This window comes from Rattus norvegicus, chromosome 4, assembly GCF_036323735.1.
Source record: "Rattus norvegicus strain BN/NHsdMcwi chromosome 4, GRCr8, whole genome shotgun sequence".
NCBI classification, from domain to species: domain Eukaryota; kingdom Metazoa; phylum Chordata; class Mammalia; order Rodentia; family Muridae; genus Rattus; species Rattus norvegicus.
In genome coordinates, this window is record NC_086022.1 from 158,038,924 (window position 1) to 158,058,629 (window position 19,706).

The 19,706-nt window shown below is 38.8% G+C and overlaps 1 protein-coding gene across 1 annotated transcript in view; it reads left to right on the forward strand.

The window, feature by feature from the left end:
• The window catches only part of Clec4a (C-type lectin domain family 4, member A), a 93,767-nt gene that overhangs the window by 12,786 nt on the left and 61,275 nt on the right, over positions 1–19,706 (forward strand). The window contains exon 3 of the mRNA XM_039108012.1: positions 1,534–1,635. Within this exon, the coding sequence (XP_038963940.1) occupies positions 1,534–1,635 (102 nt within the window). The remainder of the gene's footprint in view (positions 1–1,533; positions 1,636–19,706) is intronic.

Genomic DNA, 19,706 nt, shown 5'->3' on the forward strand with positions numbered 1-19,706 from the left:
TTTCCTCTCTACAGGTCTTCAGCTGTTCCTGTGGGCCTTTGTCTTGAGTTCACCAGGCAGGTCACTTGCAGGGGAAAAGTTGGTCCTACCTGAGGTTCCGAGGCTCAAGTGTGCTCGTGGGGTACTGCCTAAGTCCTCTCCGTGGCGGCAGCAACCGAGAAGATCTGCGCCGCTCTTTCCAGGAGCCTCCGTGCACCAGGGTTCCAGATGGCGTTTGGTGTTTTCCTCTGGCGTCTGGATGTGCGCAGAGTGCAGAGGTTTCCCATGCGTGTCTGCCTCTCTGTAGGTTTAGCTCTCCCTCCCACGGGATTTGGGTGCAGAGAACTGTTTATCTGGTCTGTTTCCTTCAGGTTCCGGCGGTGTCTCAGGTGCAGGGGTCCTGCCGCTCATGGGCCCTCCCCTACGGGAACCCAGAGGCCTTATACAGTTTCCTCTTGGGCCAGGGATGTGGGCAGGGGTGGGCAGTGTTGGTGGTCTCCTCCGCTCTGCAGCCTCAGGAGTGCCCACCTGACCAGGCGGTGAGGTCTCTCTCCCACAGAGTTTGGGAGCAGAGAGCTGCTGCGGGCCTAATCTTTATTTCTATTTATAACTCTAAAGCTTTTCTGAGAGTGTACAGATAGCCAATATGGTTATTAAAAATAAAATGTGAATGACCAGAATTGTAATGATCCACAGCTGCCATTAAGCTGGTTGAAATTAAATTATTTAAGGTTTCATTTTCTGTTTATATTTTTAACCTATGTAAGGTAGCATTATATAGGATTTGACACCCTGTATGGATCTGTTTCCCAGCTTTATGTGGCTTATTCCTTAATTTTATTTAACTCTTTTATTAATTATTCCCTCATTTTATTATATGGTAACTATTTTTTTGCCTTTTGACATTTGTTTTTTAATTCTTTGTCTATGCATATATAGAAAACATTTTTACCTATTTTTTCTCTCCACCTTGGAAGACTTCAGTTTATTATTTTCAAAGTTCATATTTCTTTCTATTACTATATTTTTTTAGTTTCTTTTTCTTTTTAACTTTCTTTAGCATCTATGCATCTTTCAAAACACTTCTTTCTCTTCTTCAGAGACTATACTTTTTATGTGTGTGTATTTACTTATTTTTCATTTACCAATTTTTAATGTAATATCTTATTTTACATTTCATTTTTCTTAAATTTGTTCCTCTGGTGATTGCCTATTAGCATTTACATTACTGGTTCCAAATCAGCTTTTCTGTCTTCAGCTGATGTGGTGGCCTGACATCCCTAGGAGACTCAGTGTTCTACTGTGTCTTAAAAGAGCCAAGCCTCTGTATTCTGGGAGTACCTGGCCTGCATGAAAGTAAGCAGTTGGTAGGAATCCTAGTTAAGGTCCAAGTCCAGAACTTTTCTGGGCTTTCTCAAGTTCTATTCTGGAATTACATGCCTCCATGTTGGATTTAAGCAGGCTATATATAATGGAGGGAGAGGTCTGGCACAGGTAGAGGACATGAGGCATCAGTGATGGTTATATAATGCTCATTGCCTTCTTTGTTTACAGTGACTTACCAGTTTATGTTGGAGAAGCCCAATAGAACACTGTCTGAACTTCACACATATCATTCTAGTCTCACCTGGTTTAGTGAAGGGACTATGGTGTCAGGTGAAGCGTCACAATATTTCTTTAGACGAGAGAGAGAGAGAGAGAGAGAGAGAGAGAGAGAGAGAGAGAGAGAGAGAGAGAATAGGGAGCAATAGTGAATGGAGAGGGAAGGGAGAGGGAAGGGAGGAAGAAGGGGAGGAAAAAGGGGAGGGAAGGAGATGGGAAAGAAGAGAGAGGAGAATAAGCAGGAAGTAGAGGTTACAGTGTGGGTTTACTAAGATTTATTATTGTGTGTGTGTTTATGTGTGTGTGTTATGCTTGTATGTGCTCTGTATTTTTGTGTTGTGTGTGTTGGGTGTATATATGTGTAACTGCTGTATATATGTGTTGTTTGTCTTTGTCTTCATTTCTTTAAGGGATTTTTATTTAATTTCTCTTTAAGGAAACATATTGTCTTCATAAAATTGGTTCTGAGTTCTTTTTCTTGTCCTTTTGCTCTGCTGCTGTAGTTTCTCAGTTCTTGCTGTATTAAATTATCTGTGTTCCAGTGATGACCTACTTAATGCCTTGGATGCTGATTGCGTTCTTACCCTGGTGTCCATGCCTTTAGTTTAAGGAATTATAGGTCTACATGGTGATTTTCAAGTTTGTCTATGTTGGATGGATATTTTGATTTTTGGTTTCTGTTTTCTCTCTGGCCGTTTGGTCTGTGTGGCTTGCAGTTGAGGAGATGTTCTCTGCCAGTGGCTGGTCCTACTTGATGCACAGGCCACATTAGGGAGCCCTTGTACAACACTACCTGGATGGACAGGAACTAAAGACTGAATAGCCCAGACACCTAGGATTGAAGCAAATACCACTGGGGAAAAAAGTCAATGAAATGATTCCTGATGATTTTCTGCTATACTCATATATCCTTGCCTAGCCCAACTGTCATCAAAAAGCCTTCATTGAGCAGCTTCTGAAAACAGATGCAAAGACCCACAGCCAAACATTAGACAGAGCTTGGGGAATGTAGAAAAAGAAGGGGAGGAAAGATTGTAGAATCCAGAGGGGTCAAGGATTCCAGAAAATTGTGGCCCATAGAATAAATTAAGCAGAGGGGTTACCGAGACTGAATCAGCAATCACAGAACTTACACAGACTTGCATTAGGTCCTCTACAGGCATATTATGTTTATCTATCTTGGTGTTCTTGTTGGACTCCTAACAGTAGAATTGGATTGTCTCTGACACTTGGCCTGTTCTTGGTACTATTTTCTCAGCCAGGATTACTTTGTTCAGCCTTGATATAAGATGTGGTAACTACTCTTACTGTAATTATGCCAGGTTCTATAGATATCCCTGGGAGGTCTCCTCTTTTTGGAGAGAAATAGAGGAGGTGTGGATCTGGGGGAAAGGGGATGTGGGAGGCAGTGACTGGGAGGGGATGGAGGGGAAATGGTGATTGGGATGTAATTTATTAGAGAATAAGTGTAGGAGAGAGACAGAGAAAGATAGAAAAAAATATTTTGGTGAAACTATTACACTGTACAGCAGCAACCAAACACTTAGGTACATTAATTCTTATCTTCCATGAGCAAAACATTTTTTGTGCAGTTCAAATGATTGTGAGTTTTATCTTTTATGGCTTTTCTTTTCTCCAAAAAGTTGAGAGTACTTTTGAAAATAAACTGGAAGAAAACAAAACCAAAACCACTCATCTTCATGATATAACTATGCCTTTCAATTTTTTAAAAATTATTGGTACAAACATCTACAACATTCAGATTGCCTAAGTAGATAGGACATGACTATAATTCCCATCACCCAATAATCAATGGAATCCTCAATCTCCAAATTTGAAACCACAGACACTTTCAGAACTCACAGAAACATGAGGGACTTAAAAGGCAAGATCGGCCCATTATAATGGCTCTAAGGAAAATGAACCACACCCTTCAGTGTTGAATGTAAGATGAAGATGCTAATTCTTCAAGGAGATGAAGCAGAGATAGTCATATTTAAGAATGTAAACTAACTTCCTGTTGGGAGGAAAAGGGGTTTTCTAATTCTGAGTAGTTATAGGTTATTTTAGAAGGGGAAGTAAGAAAAAACCAACAAATATCTGCTGGGCATTGTTTTCTTCTCTAAACTCGCATCTTTTCAACTGAGTTGCTCCTCTGTGTACCACACTCCTGTTTACCCAGAATCAAACTGACTGGCCTCTCCGTCGACATCTGAATATCTTCAGTTTCCTGCCTGTGTCTTTGTCCTCCTTTTCCCATCACTTTTGCTTCCTCCATTTTTCCAACATCAGTTCTGAAATGGATCAACAGTAACATTCCAGAGCACTCATAGGTCTTCTTGGTATTAGACTTGATTCCAGTTCTCTTTCCCTTCAAGCCCAGGAACCATTGCTCTGTCTGGTTTTGCCTCAACTTTTGTCCTTCACTTCTTGTCTTTTATAATCTCTTCTCCCTTTGTTGACCCCTTCAAAATTTAACAGTTTCCACAATCCTGTCATTATGCTTTCTCCTCATATAAATTCTTCCTGTGTGAGGTCATGTATTGCTATTGCCTTGTCTGCTACCTATTTGTATGGGATTTTGCTTTTGCCCACTAAACACAAACATATTAGGATCAACTCAATATGCCTAACACTAAAGTCAACATCTACCAACTTAAACCTATAACTTATCATACATTCTCTACCTCTTTGATCAACTTCATCTTGGCTGAGTTTTTTCATAAGAATATTAAAGTCACATGTAACTTCTTGAACCCTTAATCCCTAGATCTCAATATTCATCACTCATCTATTTCCTTTATCCTATATTTTTACATCTCAAAGCTGCCTCTTCTCATGCTCTTCAGACATTTATCTCGTTTTCAGGTTATAAATAAGCCGTATTGTTTATTTCTTGGTAGTAATAATTTTATTTTCAGATTCCCTTAAACAGACTGTCTATAACTTAAATATGCCTAGAGAATTTCTTTATTTGAAATGGTACAATGTTTCTCTTTGGCATTGCTGGTTTGCAAAAAATTACCACATTCTTAACTTCTGTATTCACAAACCATTGTAATGTGATTTTGCAACTGTCCCAGTTCAATTTTTTTTTATTAAAAGTAAAGTCTGTTTGAGCTGGCAAAGAAAATGTGCAAAATCATCTCTAATCCACTCTCCAGTTAAATTTTTGAGAGCCTGGCTCATGGTCACCCTCAATTTGTAAATCTTCAATCTGCTCGTAAACAAGCCTAGCACATCCTGAGGACTCATAAAAGGTGACCCATACTGATAGTCATTCCAGCTGGTCTCCTTTTCCTCAGAGGCTGAGTGTGAGCCATACTGCTAGTCATTCTATCTGGCTTCCTCTTCCTCAGAGGCTGAGTTGCCTGGACTAGTAACTCACAACATACACATGCTTAAGTCAGCTAGGGCCAGAGGAGCCAGTCAGTGACGATCAGTCAAAATTTCCAAACCATGGAAACGTAAGATAAATAAGATAAATAATGAATAAGTAAGTGTGTTAGCTCACTACATTTATACTGATGTATTAAGGAGAAAAAATACTTGATTAAAGAACACTCTTTAGAAGAAAATTTTTTTTGGTAAGGGGGCACAGCAGGTGCTCTGCATCCTGCTTGTATCTAGCTGGGGAACTTCTTCATGTAGCACTGTGTGCTTGAGCCACTCACCCCTCTGTGACAACTTGGTACCCACAGATCTAGTTGTCACCTCTTCTAGGACAACTATCTCAGCACAACACTTCCCAGACAAAGTTGCAGACACTAGTTCATTTTATATATATATATATATATATATATATATATATATATATATATATATACACACACACACACACACACACACACACACACACACATATACATTTTACATAGCCCAAGTTAGCTTCACACTTGCTTTCCTACTAGCACCCTGAATAGCTGAGATAACAGGTGTGTGCCATTGTACCTGGCTGGCACCGATTCCTTTCTTTTCCTCTAATTTTTTTGAGTACAGAGTCTGTCTTCTTCTTATTCTTGGTCTTATGCATCTTCTGACGTACATTAATATATGCTATTACTTTATTATTACTATTACTTTATTCTGAGTGATCAAGCGAATGAGTAAAACAACCTAAGTATACTATTTTTCATGCATTTTTTTAGTTTTTCACAAGTGCTCAAATCCTTGATGAACAGAAATCCAGCCATTTGCTCAGGTTGCTTTTAGATTTCTTACAATACTGGATAAGACAGAAGTAGCTAGGAATTAGCTTAAGAACTCTTCTTGGATAATTTCTTCCTAGCTCTTTCTTGTCCACAAGCTTACACTAGATGAAGAAGTCCTATACACATACAGCTTGACCTCTTGATGCCAATGATAAAATGTAGATTTGACCTCCCAGTCTAATAAAGACAGTAGTCCACAGAGTTCACTCCATAACCCCACACAGACACTCATAAATGTGATTCAGTTTTTCTACTGAGAATGAATTCCATTTTTCCCAAGACAACAGCTAAATTCAAGGACAAAGGAAAGTCATAATGGATTACTTTGAATTCTTTTTCCCCAAAGAATATTTCTTCTTCAAAGAATATTTCCATTAAATGCCAACTGCTACCATGGAACCTCTCTTTATCAAAAGCAGACATGGACCATTGATTTGTTTGGGATACTTACTGATAAAAGAACCTAAGAATGTGATTGTCAACAGCAGGAGAAGTATCATCAAGGATGTAAAAAGCAGTGAGTGGGAACCTGGCTTACTTAGATGATGGGTAGGTTTCTCTCTGGGAACTAGAAGGAGAACCACATTCATTTCATGAGAAATAAGTTATATTCTTGTTTCTTGTTTTCCACCCTCCTCTTCTCCCTTTTTCTCTAGGAACACAATTTACTAATAGTATGAACATTTCAAGTAACAGAAAAGTAAAAGCACAAACTAACATTGCTGGAATAACTGGCAGTAATATGTGAGATCTTGATTATATATTTATTTATATATATATATATATATATAGATAGATAGATATTATGTGTATACACATATATATGCAGAGTTGGATTTTGATGTGTGTGTGTAGGCTCTCACTATCCAAATCCAGCCCTAGAAAGGATAATAGATAATAGCCCAATACAAGCAGGGAAGCTACACCCTAGGAAATGCAAGAAAGTAATCTTGTAATGACACCAAGAGAGACACACAAACATAATTCCACATCTAACAACAAAAATAACAGAAAGCAACAATCACTATTCCTTAATATCTCTTAGCATTAATGGACTCAATTCCCCCGTAAAAAGACATAGACTAACAGATTGGATAGGTAAAGAGGACCCAGCATTTTGCTGCATACAGGAAACACACCTCATGGACACAGACAGTCACTACCTCAGAGTAAAAGGCTAGAAAATAACTTTCCAAGCAAATAATCACAAAAAAACAAGCTGGAGGAATCATACTAATATCAAATAAAAAAGACTTTCAAACTAATGTATCAAAAAATGATAAGGAAAGATACTTCATGTACATCAAAGGAAAAATGAAGTCCACCAAGATGAACTCTCAATCTTAAAAATCAATGCTCCAGAGAAGCCGTGGCAGGACAATGGATGCTGACGTAAAGATCTTGCTCTGTATTTACAGGTTGTTATCAATGTTCTTAAGGGATGGATGGCACTGGGCTTTATATGTTTAAGTGGGCAATTATATCTTATCAGTTGGATGTAAGATTATTGTGTTGTGTGTTCTTTTATGTGAGGGTTTGAGTGTAAGAAAGTGTGCAGCGGCTGGAAACACTGGGTAGCCGCAGCAGAGTTGGGATGTGTTTCTGCAGAGATGTCTAGCAGATATCTTGGGACACTGTGGTGCGGACCCAGTGAGGTAAAGACAATACATTTTTTTTATTTTTATATTATTATAACAATAGATGGTGGGCGAACCAATGTGATGGGCAAGAATCCACTAGTAGTCCTAAGAATTTAGAGAAAGGTTTTATTTTCTAAGAGGAGGCCAGCAACATGTTAAGTCATTGATATCTTAAGGGCGGGGAAACAGCCTGGGCTGGCAGGCTGTAGGTCCCTTGCTGTGTGATAAGTAATGGCAGCTCAGAGAGTTAGAGGTTAAAAGCTGCTTTTTAAAGAAAGTTGTTGGGCTGGAGAGATGGCTCAGCCGTTAAAGGCTAGGCTCACAACCAAAAATATAAAGAAAGTTGTTTAGAAAGTCTTTCAGGATAGTCATATTCTTTTTAATGTGGGCTCCACAGGAATTTTGGGTTGAAATCCTAGTTAGACAAGCTACTTCTTAATTACAGGTATTATTAAAAGGTGATTAAGTTTTTTTAAGAAAGAAGAGAGTAAAGAGATTACCTGAATCATGTAGGATTTTCACCCATGGTTCAGAACTTAGATAGGGAAAAATTAGTCACTGACTCCAAGTAGAGAGTTGTGATTAATGTCTGTAACACCAGGCAGAGTGAGTGCAGACATATATTATAGAAGTAATTAAGGTTAAATAAAAATCTGTGGCTCCAGGTAGAGAGCTTAGCAGATGGTTATATTTTGGGCTAAAGTCCTGGTTTGATAAGTTGTTTATTGGTTTTACGATTGATAGAGGTGTTTAAGTTTGTTTTAAGGAAAGTAAAGAGATTACCTGAATCACGTGGGGATTTTCATCTATGGTTCAGAACTTAGATAAGGAAAAATTGGTCACTAACTCTAAGTAGGGAGTTGTGATAAATGTCTGTAACACTAGGGAGAGTGAATGCAGACATATAATATAGAAGTTTTTAAGGTTAAAGGAAAATCTGTGGCTCCAGGTAGAGAGCTTGACAGATGGATATTTTTGGGCCAAAGTCCTGGTTTGATATGTTGCTTATTGATATTGGAATTGATAGAAGGTATTTGGTTTGTTTTATGAATTATTCCGCTAAAGGCCATATGGCTCATTAATGCCGGCTATTGAGGGTTTGTGGTTACTTTTGATATTTACCACAACAGGATGCTCAGATTCTCTTAACAAGAATTTTGGGTTCATTTCCTGATATCACAGAGTACAAAAGCCTATCTGGCTCATTGTTTAGCTTACTTCCTTTTTAAAAAATTGTTTAATGTTCAAAATGGGTATGACTTTGAGTTTTATGGTTATGTTATTACTCTGGGAGAGAGTGCAAGATACAAACTTTTCTGGTTACAGACTAAGGAACACAGTATTTTGGGAGAAAGATTTTGTCTTTGTGTTTTTAAAAAGTGTGATTAGGCTCTGGAAACCTCGCAGAGTCATAATGATCAGATTTGATAGAGGTAGACCACCTGAAAAATTGATTCAGGAGAGTCAAACAAGATATCTCGATTCTAAACTTTTGTCTTGAGAGTTGTATTTTGCAGAATGTGCCTACTTGGATTCCTGGTCTCAAGGACTTTCAGCTGGGTCCCGTCAGGACACATCGGCTACAGCGTTTGCTTCATTCTTCCTACCCCCTTACCCGCAAGGATATCTCAACATGCATCAACGTCCGTCATCTTAACAGCTTGAAGAAGTTATGGAGGAGTCATCGTCCCAATTCCCTGGCCTTTTGGGGGGCTGGAAGTGGTTATTCTAAAGTTGTTTTTATGAGGAACTTAAGATTGGTTGTAATTTAACAGGGAGAAATTAGCCAGATTGAGTTGTACAGTCATAATCTCATTTAGTAACTAAGGTAAAACCATATCTTTGTTTTGATATAGAATTTATTTGTTAAAAGAGTTTTAAAGTACAAGGTTTAGAGCCAGTCCTTCTATTGATGTCATTACAAACTTCTGAGTTGATTACACATGTGAGTTAAGGGCCAAATAGCAAACATATTGCTGACTTTGTGAGAGTACTTTCAAGATATTGTTAAGATATAAAGATAGTACAGATTGTCTTATATAGGTAGATGGTTGTCAAAAATGTCAGAAATCCACAAAATTTGAGATTTAAAGTTATTTATCTTTGGTTGAGACATATCTGCTCCTAACAGTTCCCCTTTGTCAGATTTAACAAAGAATTTGAACATCTCTACCTCCAGATGACACAATACTTTGTGGCTAGGCAGCCACTAGACAAAACTGCCTGTTTCATCTGCTGACTAATACTGTCAAAGGACAAATTATGCAGAATAGTTGACTGGTAAACTCTGCCAAGACAGGGTGATCAGCCCTTCAAAATCTGCATTTCAAGAGTCTGTCAGTTGATTTTGCGCCAGGAGGCTGAAGACTTGTGCTCACATTTTGCTAACAGGGAACTGTAATAGTGGAGATTTGTCTCTATAACCTCTCAGCTCTGGAAGCCGTGTTAGGCTTCCTTTGTGTATAGATATTTGGTCATTCTCAGATTTCTGACAGGGTTGAGGACTGATTATAGTCTCATAGCCTATCAGGCTATTTAACTCTGAATATACACATTTTATTGGATAGTTATCAGATAGTATACAAGCTAGCCAAGATATAATATAGATTTTAAGCCTTTCTTAAGCTGGAATGGATAACTAAATGTTCTATTTAGTGATGGACTGGGTGTTGAGTATATTGTATGTTTTATAAATTGTAGAATGGTAATAGTTGTACTCAATTAATGTATAAGTGAAAAGGCTTTATAACTGGACAAAAAGGGGGAAATGTTGTGGTTTGCTCTGGAGTAATCCGTATTTTGATGCTAATTCCACTGCCTCAAGGAGGGTTGCTTAGTCACATACTTAGGAATCAGGTGACTTCACCAAAACCTCCCCATTGAATTTGTAAAATACAGGTGAGGGGCAGGTGCAAGATAGAAGGAGGCCTGTCATTGGAGGAGAAGTAAGGATGGGTGGGAGAGAAGTTTGAAGGAAGAGGAGGAGACTGGAACGAAAATGAAGGGAGACAGGAGGGAGAGAGAGAAGCTGCAGCAGGACAATGGAGGCTGACATAAAGATCTCACTCTGGGGGTTGGGGATTTAGCTCAGTGGTAGAGCGCTTGCCTAGCAACCGCAAGGCCCTGGGTTTGGTCCCCAGCTCCGAAAAAAAAGAAAAAAAGAAAAGAAAAAAAAAAAGAAGATCTCGCTCTGAATTTACAGGTTGTTATCAATATTCTTTTTTTTTAATTAACTTGAATATTTCTTATTTACATTTCGAATGTTATTTCATTTCCTGGTTTCGGGGCAAACATCCCCCTAATCCCCCCTCCCCTTCTTTATGGGTATTCCCCTCCCCACCTTTCCCCCCTTGCCACCCTCCCCCCAACAATCTAGTTCACTGGGGGTTCAGTCTTAGCAGGACCAAGGGCTTCCCCTTCCACTGGTGATCTTACTAGGATATTCATTGCTACCTATGAGGTCAGAGTCCAGGGTCAGTCCATGTATAGTCTTTAGGTAGTGGCTTAGTCCCTGGAAGCTCTAGTTGCTTGGCATTGTTGTTCATAAGGGGTCTCGAGCCCCTTCAAGCTCTTCCAGTTCTTTCTCTGATTCCTTCAACGGGGGTCCCGATCTCAGTTCAGTGGATTGCTGCTGGCATTCGCCTATGTATTTGCTGTATTCTGGCTGTGTCTCTCAGGAGAGATCTACATCTGGTTCCTGTCGGCCTGCACTTCTTTGTTTCATCCATCTTGTCTAATGGGGTGGCTGTATATGTATGGGCCACATGTGGGGCAGGCTCTGAATTGGTGTTCCTTCTGCCTTAACAATGAGTGCACCAGATGTGTTTTTCTGTGATTGGGTTACCTCACTCAGGATGATATTTTCCAATCATGTTATGTACTCATTGATAAGTGGTTATTAGCTCAAATGCTCGAATTACCCTAGATGAACAGAACACATGAAACTCAAGAAGGATGACCAAAATGCGAATGCTTCACTCCTTCTTTAAGAGGGGAACAAGAAAACCCTTCGCAGGGTATAGGGAGGCAAAGTTTAGAACAGAGGCAGAAGTAACACCTATTCAGATCCTGTCCCACATGTGGCCCATACATATACAGCCAACCAATTAGATAAGATGGATGATGCAAAGAAGTGCAGGCTGACAGGAACTGGATGTAGATCTCTCCTGAGAGACACAGTGAGAATACAGCAAATATATAGGCTAATGCCAGCAGCAATCCACTGAACTGAGATCGGGACCCCCGTTGAAGGAATCAGAAAAAGGACTGGAAGAGCTTGAAGGGGCTCGAGACCCCATATGAACAACAATTCCAACCAACCTGAACTTGCAGGGACTAAGCCACTACCCAAAGACTATACATGGACTGACTCTAGGCTCCAACCTCATAGGTAGCAATGAATAGTCTAGTAAGAGCACCAGTGGAAGGGGAAGCTCTTGGTCCTGCAAGACTGACCGCCCAGTGAACATGATTGTTGGGGGAAAAGTGGTAATGGGGGGAGGGTGGGGAGGGGAAGCCCATGTAGAAGGAGGGGGGAGGGGCTAGGGGGAAGTTGGCTTGGAAACTGGGAACAGGAATAATAATCATAATGTAAATATGAAATACTCAAGTTAATAAAGATAAGAAAAAAAAAAAGAAAAAAATAAACATTGACACAACCTTCAAAGGTAATAACAATGCAAAAAGCTCCTAGCCCAAAACATCCAGGAAATCCAGGACACATGAGAAGATACAACCTAAGGATAACAAATATAGAAGACAGTGAAGACTTGCTACTTTAAGGGCCAGTAAATATATTCAACAAAATTATAGAAGAAAACCTTCCTAATTTAAAGAAAGTGATGCCCATAAAGATATAGGAAGCCTACAGAACTTCAAATAGATTGGACCATAAGAGAAATTCCTCCTGTCACATAGTAGTTAAAATACCAAATGCACAAAACAAAGAAAGAATATTAAAAGCAATAAGGGAAAAAGGTCAACAAATAAAGGCAGACATATACAAATTACACCAGAGACTATGAAAGCCAGAAGATCCTGAACAGATGTCATACAGACCCTAAGAGAATACAAATGCCAGCACATGCTACTATATTCAGCAAAACTCTCAATTAACATAGATGGAGAAAACAAGACATACCCCGACAAAACTAAATTTACATAATATCTACAAATCCAGCCCTACAAAGAATGGAAAACTCCAACATAAGGAGAGAAACTACACTGTATAGAAAGTAAGAATATAATCTCCTTGCAATGAAACCAAAAGAAGGGCACAGAAACATAACTCCACCTCTAAGAACGACAGTAACAGAAAGTGACAATCACTCTTCCTTAATATCTCTCGACATCAACAGACTCAATTCCCCAGTAAAAAGACATAGCCTAACAGACTGGATACATAAAGAGGATCCAGTATTTTGCTACATAGAGGAAACACACCTCAAAGACAAAAACAGACACTACCTCAGAGTAAATGGCTGGTAAACAACTTTCCAAGCAAATGGCCTAAAGAAACAAGCTGCAGTTGCCATTCTCTCTTTTTTTTTCTTTTTTTCTTTCAGAGCTGGGGACCAAACCCAGGGCCTTGCAATTGCTAGGCAAGTGCTCTACCACTGAGCTAAATCCCCAACCCCTGCAGTTGCTATTCTAATGTCAAATAAAATTGGCTTTCAACCAAAAGTCATCAAAAAAGATAAGGAAGGACACTTCATATTCAACAAAGGAAAATCCCACGAAGATAAACTCTCAATCCTAAATATCTATGTTCCACATGCAAGGGCACCTACATTCATAAAAGAAACCTAACTAAAGCTCAAAGCACACTTTGCACCTCACACAATAATAGTAGGAAATTTCAACGCCACACTCTCATCAATGGACAGATCTTTGAAACAGGAATTAAACAGTGATATAGAGGAACTAACAGAAGTTATGAACCAAATGATTTAACAGATATTTATAGAACATTCCATTTTAAAATATAAGGATATAACTTCTTTGCACCTCATGGTATTTTCTACCAAACTGACCATATAATCGGTCATAAAACATTCTTCAACAGATACAAGAAGATAGAAATAATTCCATGCATCCTATCAGATTACCACAGACTAAGTCTGGTCTTCAATAAAAACAAAAATGACAGAAAGCCCACATATATATGTAAATTGAACAATGCTCTACTCAATGACAACTCGGTCAAGGAAGAAATAAGGAAAGAAATTAAAGATTTCTTAGAATTAAATGAAAATGAAGATACAACATACCTAAACTTATGTGACACAATGAAAGCAGGGTGAAGAGGGAAACTCATAGCTCTAAGTGCCTGCAAAAAGAAACAGGAGGGAACAGACACTAGAAGCTTGACAACACTCCTAAAAGCTCTAGAACATAAGGAAATGAATAAACCCAACAGGAGTAGAAGGCAGGAAATAATCAAACTCAGGGCTGAAATCAACCAAGTAGTAATGAAAAGGACCATACAAAGAATCAACAAAACGAGGACCTGGTTCTTTGAGAAATCAACAGGATAGATAAACTCTTAGTCAGACTAACCAGAGGTCATAAATACTGTATCCAAATGAACACAATTGGAAACTAAATGGGAGATATAACAAGAGAATCTGAGGAAATCAAAAAGTCATGAGATCCTAGTACAAAAGCCGATATTCAACAAACTGGACAATCTGCAGGAAATAGACAATTTTCAAGAGAGACACCAGGTACCAAAGTTAAAGCAGCATCAACTAAATCATTCAACAACTCCATAACCCTTAAAGAAATAGAAGCAGGTATGAAAAGTCTCCAAGCCAAATAGAGCCAAGACCAGATAGATTTAGTGCAGAATTATAGACCTTCATAGAAGACCTCATACTAATACTGTCCAAACTATTCCACAAAAATAGAAACAGATGGAGCACCACCAAATTCCATCTATGAAGCCACAATTACTCTTATCCAAAGATCCAAAAAAAATATGAACTTAAGAGCAATTTCCCTTATGAATATTCACTCAAAAATACTCAATAAAATTCTTGCAAACCAAATCAAAGAAGACATCAAAATGATCATCCATCATGATCAAGTATGCTTTATCCTAGGGATGCAGGGATGGTTTAATATATGGAAATTCATCAACATAATCCACTATATAAGAAACTCAAAGATAAGAACCATGTGATCATGTCATTAGATGCTGAAAAAGCATTTGACAAAATTCAACACCCCTTCATGATAAAAGTCCTGGAAAGATCAGGAATTCAATGTCATATCTATACATAGTAAAAGCAATATTTAGCAAATCATTAAGTAACATCAAACTAAATGGAGAGAAACTTGAAACAATCCCAGTAAAACCAGGGAATAGACAAGGAAGCCCACTCTCTCTCTTCTTATTCAATATAGTACGTGAAGTCTTAGACAGAGCAATCAGACAACGAAAGGAGGTCAGAGGGATACAATTTGGAAGAGAAGAGGTCAAAATACCACCATTTGCAGATTATATGATTGTACACTTAAGTGACCCCAAAAGATGCACCGGAGAACAACTTAACCTGATAAAAAACTTCAGCAAAATGTTGGGGTAGAAAATTAACTCAAACAAATCAGTAGCCTTCTTTTACTCAAAGGATAAACAGGCTGAGAAAGAAATTAGGAACTTGACATCCTTCACTATAATGCCAAATAATATAAGCTACCTTGAAGTGCCTTAAATAAGCAAGTGAAAAAACTGTATGACAAGAACTTCAAGTTTCTGAAGAAAGAGATTGAAGAAGATCTCAGAAGATGGAAAGATCTCCCATTCTCATGGATAGGCATGATTAATATAGTAAAAATGGCCATTTTGCCCAAAGGAATCTACAGATTCAATGCAATCCCCATCAAAATTTCTACTCAATTCTTTAATTTGGAATAACAAAAAACCCAGGATAGCTAAATCTATACTGAACAATGAAAGAACTTCTGGAAGAATCACCATCCCTGACATCAAGCAGCATTACAGAGCAATAGTAGTAAAAACTGGTATTTGTAGACAGACAGGCAGATAGACCAGTGGAACAGAATTGAAGACCAGGAAATGAACCCACACACCCTTGGTTACTTGGTCTTTGACAAAGGAGCTAAAACCATGAAGGGAAGAAAGATAGCATTTTCAACAAATGGTGCTGGTTCAACTAGAGGTGACCATGTAGAAGAATGCAAATCAATCCATTCTTATCACCCTGTACAAAGGTTAAATTCAAATGGATCTAGGACCTTCACATCAAACCAGATACACTCAAAGTCATAGGAGAAAAATTGGGGAGAAGTCTTTAACACATGGGCACTGGGGAAAATTTCCTGAACAAAACACTAATGTCTCATGCTCTAGGATCAAGAATCTACAAATGGGACCTCATAAAACTGCAAAGCTTCTGTAAGATAAAGGACACTGTCATTAGGACAAAATGGCAACTAACAGATTGAGAAAAGATCTTTACCAGTCCTACATTGGATAGAGGACTAATATCCAAAATATACATAGAACTCCAGAAGTTAGCCTCCAGAGAGTCAAGTAACCCTATTAAAAATGGGGTATAAAGCTAAACAAAACATTTTCAGCTGAGAATTATCAAATGGCAAAAAGCACCTAAAGAAATGTTCAGCATCCTTAGTCATCAGGGAAGTGCAAATCAAAACAACCCTGAAATTCTATGTAGCACTTGTCAGAATGGCTAAGATCAAAAACTCAGGTGACAGCAGATGCTGGTGAGGATGTGGAGAAAGAGGAACAATCCTCCATTGTTGGTCGAATTGTAAACTGGTACAACCACTCTGGAAATCAGTCTGGAGTTTCCTCAGAACATTGGAAATTCCACTACATAAGGACCCACTGTACCTCTTCTGGGCATATACCCAAAGGATGCTCCAACATATAACAAAGACACATGTTCCACTATGTTCATAGCAACCTTATTTCTATTAGCCAGAAGGTGAAAAGAACCCAGATGCCCTTCAACCGAAGAATGGATTAAAAAAATGTGGTACATCTACACAATGGAATACTACTCAGCAATAAAAAACAATGACTTCGTGAAATTCACAGGCAAATGGAATGAACTAGAAAATATCTTCCTGAGTGAGGTAACCCAACCACAAAAAACACTCATGGTATGCACACATTGATAAGTGGATATTAGCCCAAAAGCTCAAATTATCCAAGATTCAATCCAAAGACCACAGGAAACTCAAGAAGAATGATGACCAAAATTTGGATGCTTCCATTTGTAAAAGTGGGAACAAAAATATTCATAAGATGGGATATGGATGTAAACTATCAAATATCACTATCTGCAAAGTCAAAATATCACTATTTGCAGATGATATGATAGTATATTTAAGTGATCCCAAAAGTTCCACCAGAGAAATACTAAACCTGATAAAAAACCTTCAGCAAAGTGGCTGGGTATAATATTAACTCAAATAAATCAGTAGCTTTCCTCTACACAAAAAAGAAACAAGCCGAGAAAGAAATTAGGGAAAGGACACCCTTCATAATAGTCTCAAATAATATAAAATATCTTGGTGTGAGTTTAACCAAGCAAGTGAAAGATCTGTATGATAAGAACTTAAAGCCTCTGAAGAAAGAAATTGAAGACCTCAGAAGATGGAAAGCTCTCCAATGCTCATGGATTGGCAGGATTAATATAGTAAAAATAGCCATTTTACCAAAAACAATCTATAGATTCAATGCAATCCCCATCAAAATACCAATCCAATTCTTCACAGAGTTAGACAGAACAATTTGCAAATTCATCTGGAATAACAAAAAACACAGGAGAGCTAAAACTGTCCGCAACAATAGAAGAACTTCTGGGGGAATCACTATCTCTGAACTCAAGCAGTATTACAGAGCAATAGTGATAAAAACTGCATGGTATTGGCACAGAAACAGACAGATAGACAAGTGGAATAGAATTGAAGACCCAGAAATGAACCCACACACCTATGATCACTTGATTTTTGACAAAGGAGGCAAAACCATCCCATGGAAAAAAGATAGCATTTTCAGCAAATGGTGCTGGTTCAACTGGAGGTCAGCATGTAGAAGAATGTAGATCGATCCATGCTTATCACCCTATACAAAGCTTAAGTCCAAGTGGATCAAGGACCTCCACATCAAACCAGATACAATCAAACTAATAGAAGAAAAAGTGGGGAAGAATCTCGAACACATGGGCACTGGAGAAAATTTCTTGAACAAAACACCAATGGCCTATGCTCTAAGATCAAGAATCAACAAATGGGATCTCATAAAACTGCAACGCTTCTGTAAGGCAAAGGAAACTGTTGTTCAGACAAAACGGCAAGCAACAGATTGGGAAAAGATCTTTACCAATCCTACAACTGACAGAGGGCTTACATCCAAAATATACAAAGAACTCAAGAAGTTAGACCGCAGGGAGACAAATAACCCTATTAAAAATGGGGTTCAGATCTAAACAAAGAATTCAGAGCTGAGGAATGTCAAATGGCTGAGAAACACCTAAAGAAATGTTCAACATCTTTAGTCATAAGGGAAATGCAAATCAAAACAACCCTGAGATTTCACCTCACACCAGTGCGATTGGCTAAGATCAAAAACTCAGGTGACAGCAGATGCTGGCGAGGATGTGGAGAAAGAGGAACACTCCTCCATTGTTGGTGGGATTGCAGACTGGTAAAACCATTCTGGAAATCAGTCTGGAGGTTCCTCAGAAAATTGGACATTGAACTGCCTGAGGATCCAGCTATACCTCTCTTGGGCATATACCCAAAAGATGCCTCAACATATAAAAGAGACACGTGCTCCACTATGTTCATTGCAGCCTTATTTATAATAGCCAGAAAATGGAAAGAACCCAGATGCCCTTCAACAGAGGAATGGATACAGAAAATGTGGTACATCTACACAATGGAATATTACTCAGCTATCAAAAACAACGAGTTTATGAAATTCGTAGGCAAATGGTTGGAACTGGAAAATATCATCCTGAGTGAACTAACCCAATCACAGAAAGACATACATGGTATGCACTCATTGATAAGTGGCTATTAGCCCAAATGCTTGAATTACTCTAGATCGCTAGAACAAACGAAACTCAAGACGGATGATCAAAATGTGAATGCTTCACTCCTTCTTTAAATGAGGAAAAAGAATACCCTTGGCAGGGAAGGGAGAGGCAAAGATTAAAACAGAGACTGAAGGAACACCCATTCAGAGCCTGTCCCACATTTGGCCCATACATATACAGCCACCCAATTGGACTAGATGGATGAAGCAAAGAAGTGCAGACCGACAGGAGCCGGATGTAGATCGCTCCTGAGAGACACAGCCAGAATACAGCAAATACAGAGGCGAATGCCAGCAGCAAACCACTGAACTGAGAATAGGTCCCCTATTGAAGGAATCAGAGAAAGAACTGGAAGAGCTTGAAGGGGCTCGAGACCCCAAAAGTACAACAATGCCAAGCAACCAGAGCCTCCAGGGACTAAGCCACTACCTAAAGACTATACATGGACTGACCCTGGACTCTGACCCCATAGGTAGCAATGAATATACTAGTAAGAGCACCAGTGGAAGGGGAAGCCCTGGGTCCTGCTAAGACTGAACCCCCAGTGAACTAGTCTATGGGGGGAGGGCGGCAATGGTGGGAGGGTTGGGAGGGGAACACCCATAAGGAAGGGGAGGGGGGAGGGGGATGTTTGCCCGGAAACCGGGAAAGGGAATAACACTCGAAATGTATATAAGAAATACTCAAGTTAATAAAAAAAAAAAAAAAAAAAAAAAAAAAAAAAAAAAGAAATGTTCAACATCTTTAGTCATAAGGGAAATGCAAATCAAAACAACCCTGAGATTTCACCTCATACCAGTGAGAATGGCTAAGATCAAAAACTCAGGTGACAGCAAATGCTGGCGAGGATGTGGAGAAATAGGAACACCCCTCCATTTTTGGTGGGATTGCAGACAGTACAACCATTCTGGAAATCAGTCTGGAGGTTCTTCAGAAAAATGGACATTGAACTACCTGAGGACCCAGCTATACCTCTCTTGGGCATATACCCAAAAGACGCCCCAACATGTAACAAAGACACATGCTCCACTATGCTCATAGCAGCCTTATTTATAGTAGCCCGAAGCTGGAAAGAACCCAGATGCTCTTTAACAGAGGAATGGATACAGAACATGTTGTATATCTACACAATGGAATATTACTCAGCTATCAAAAACAATGACTTTATGAAATTCATA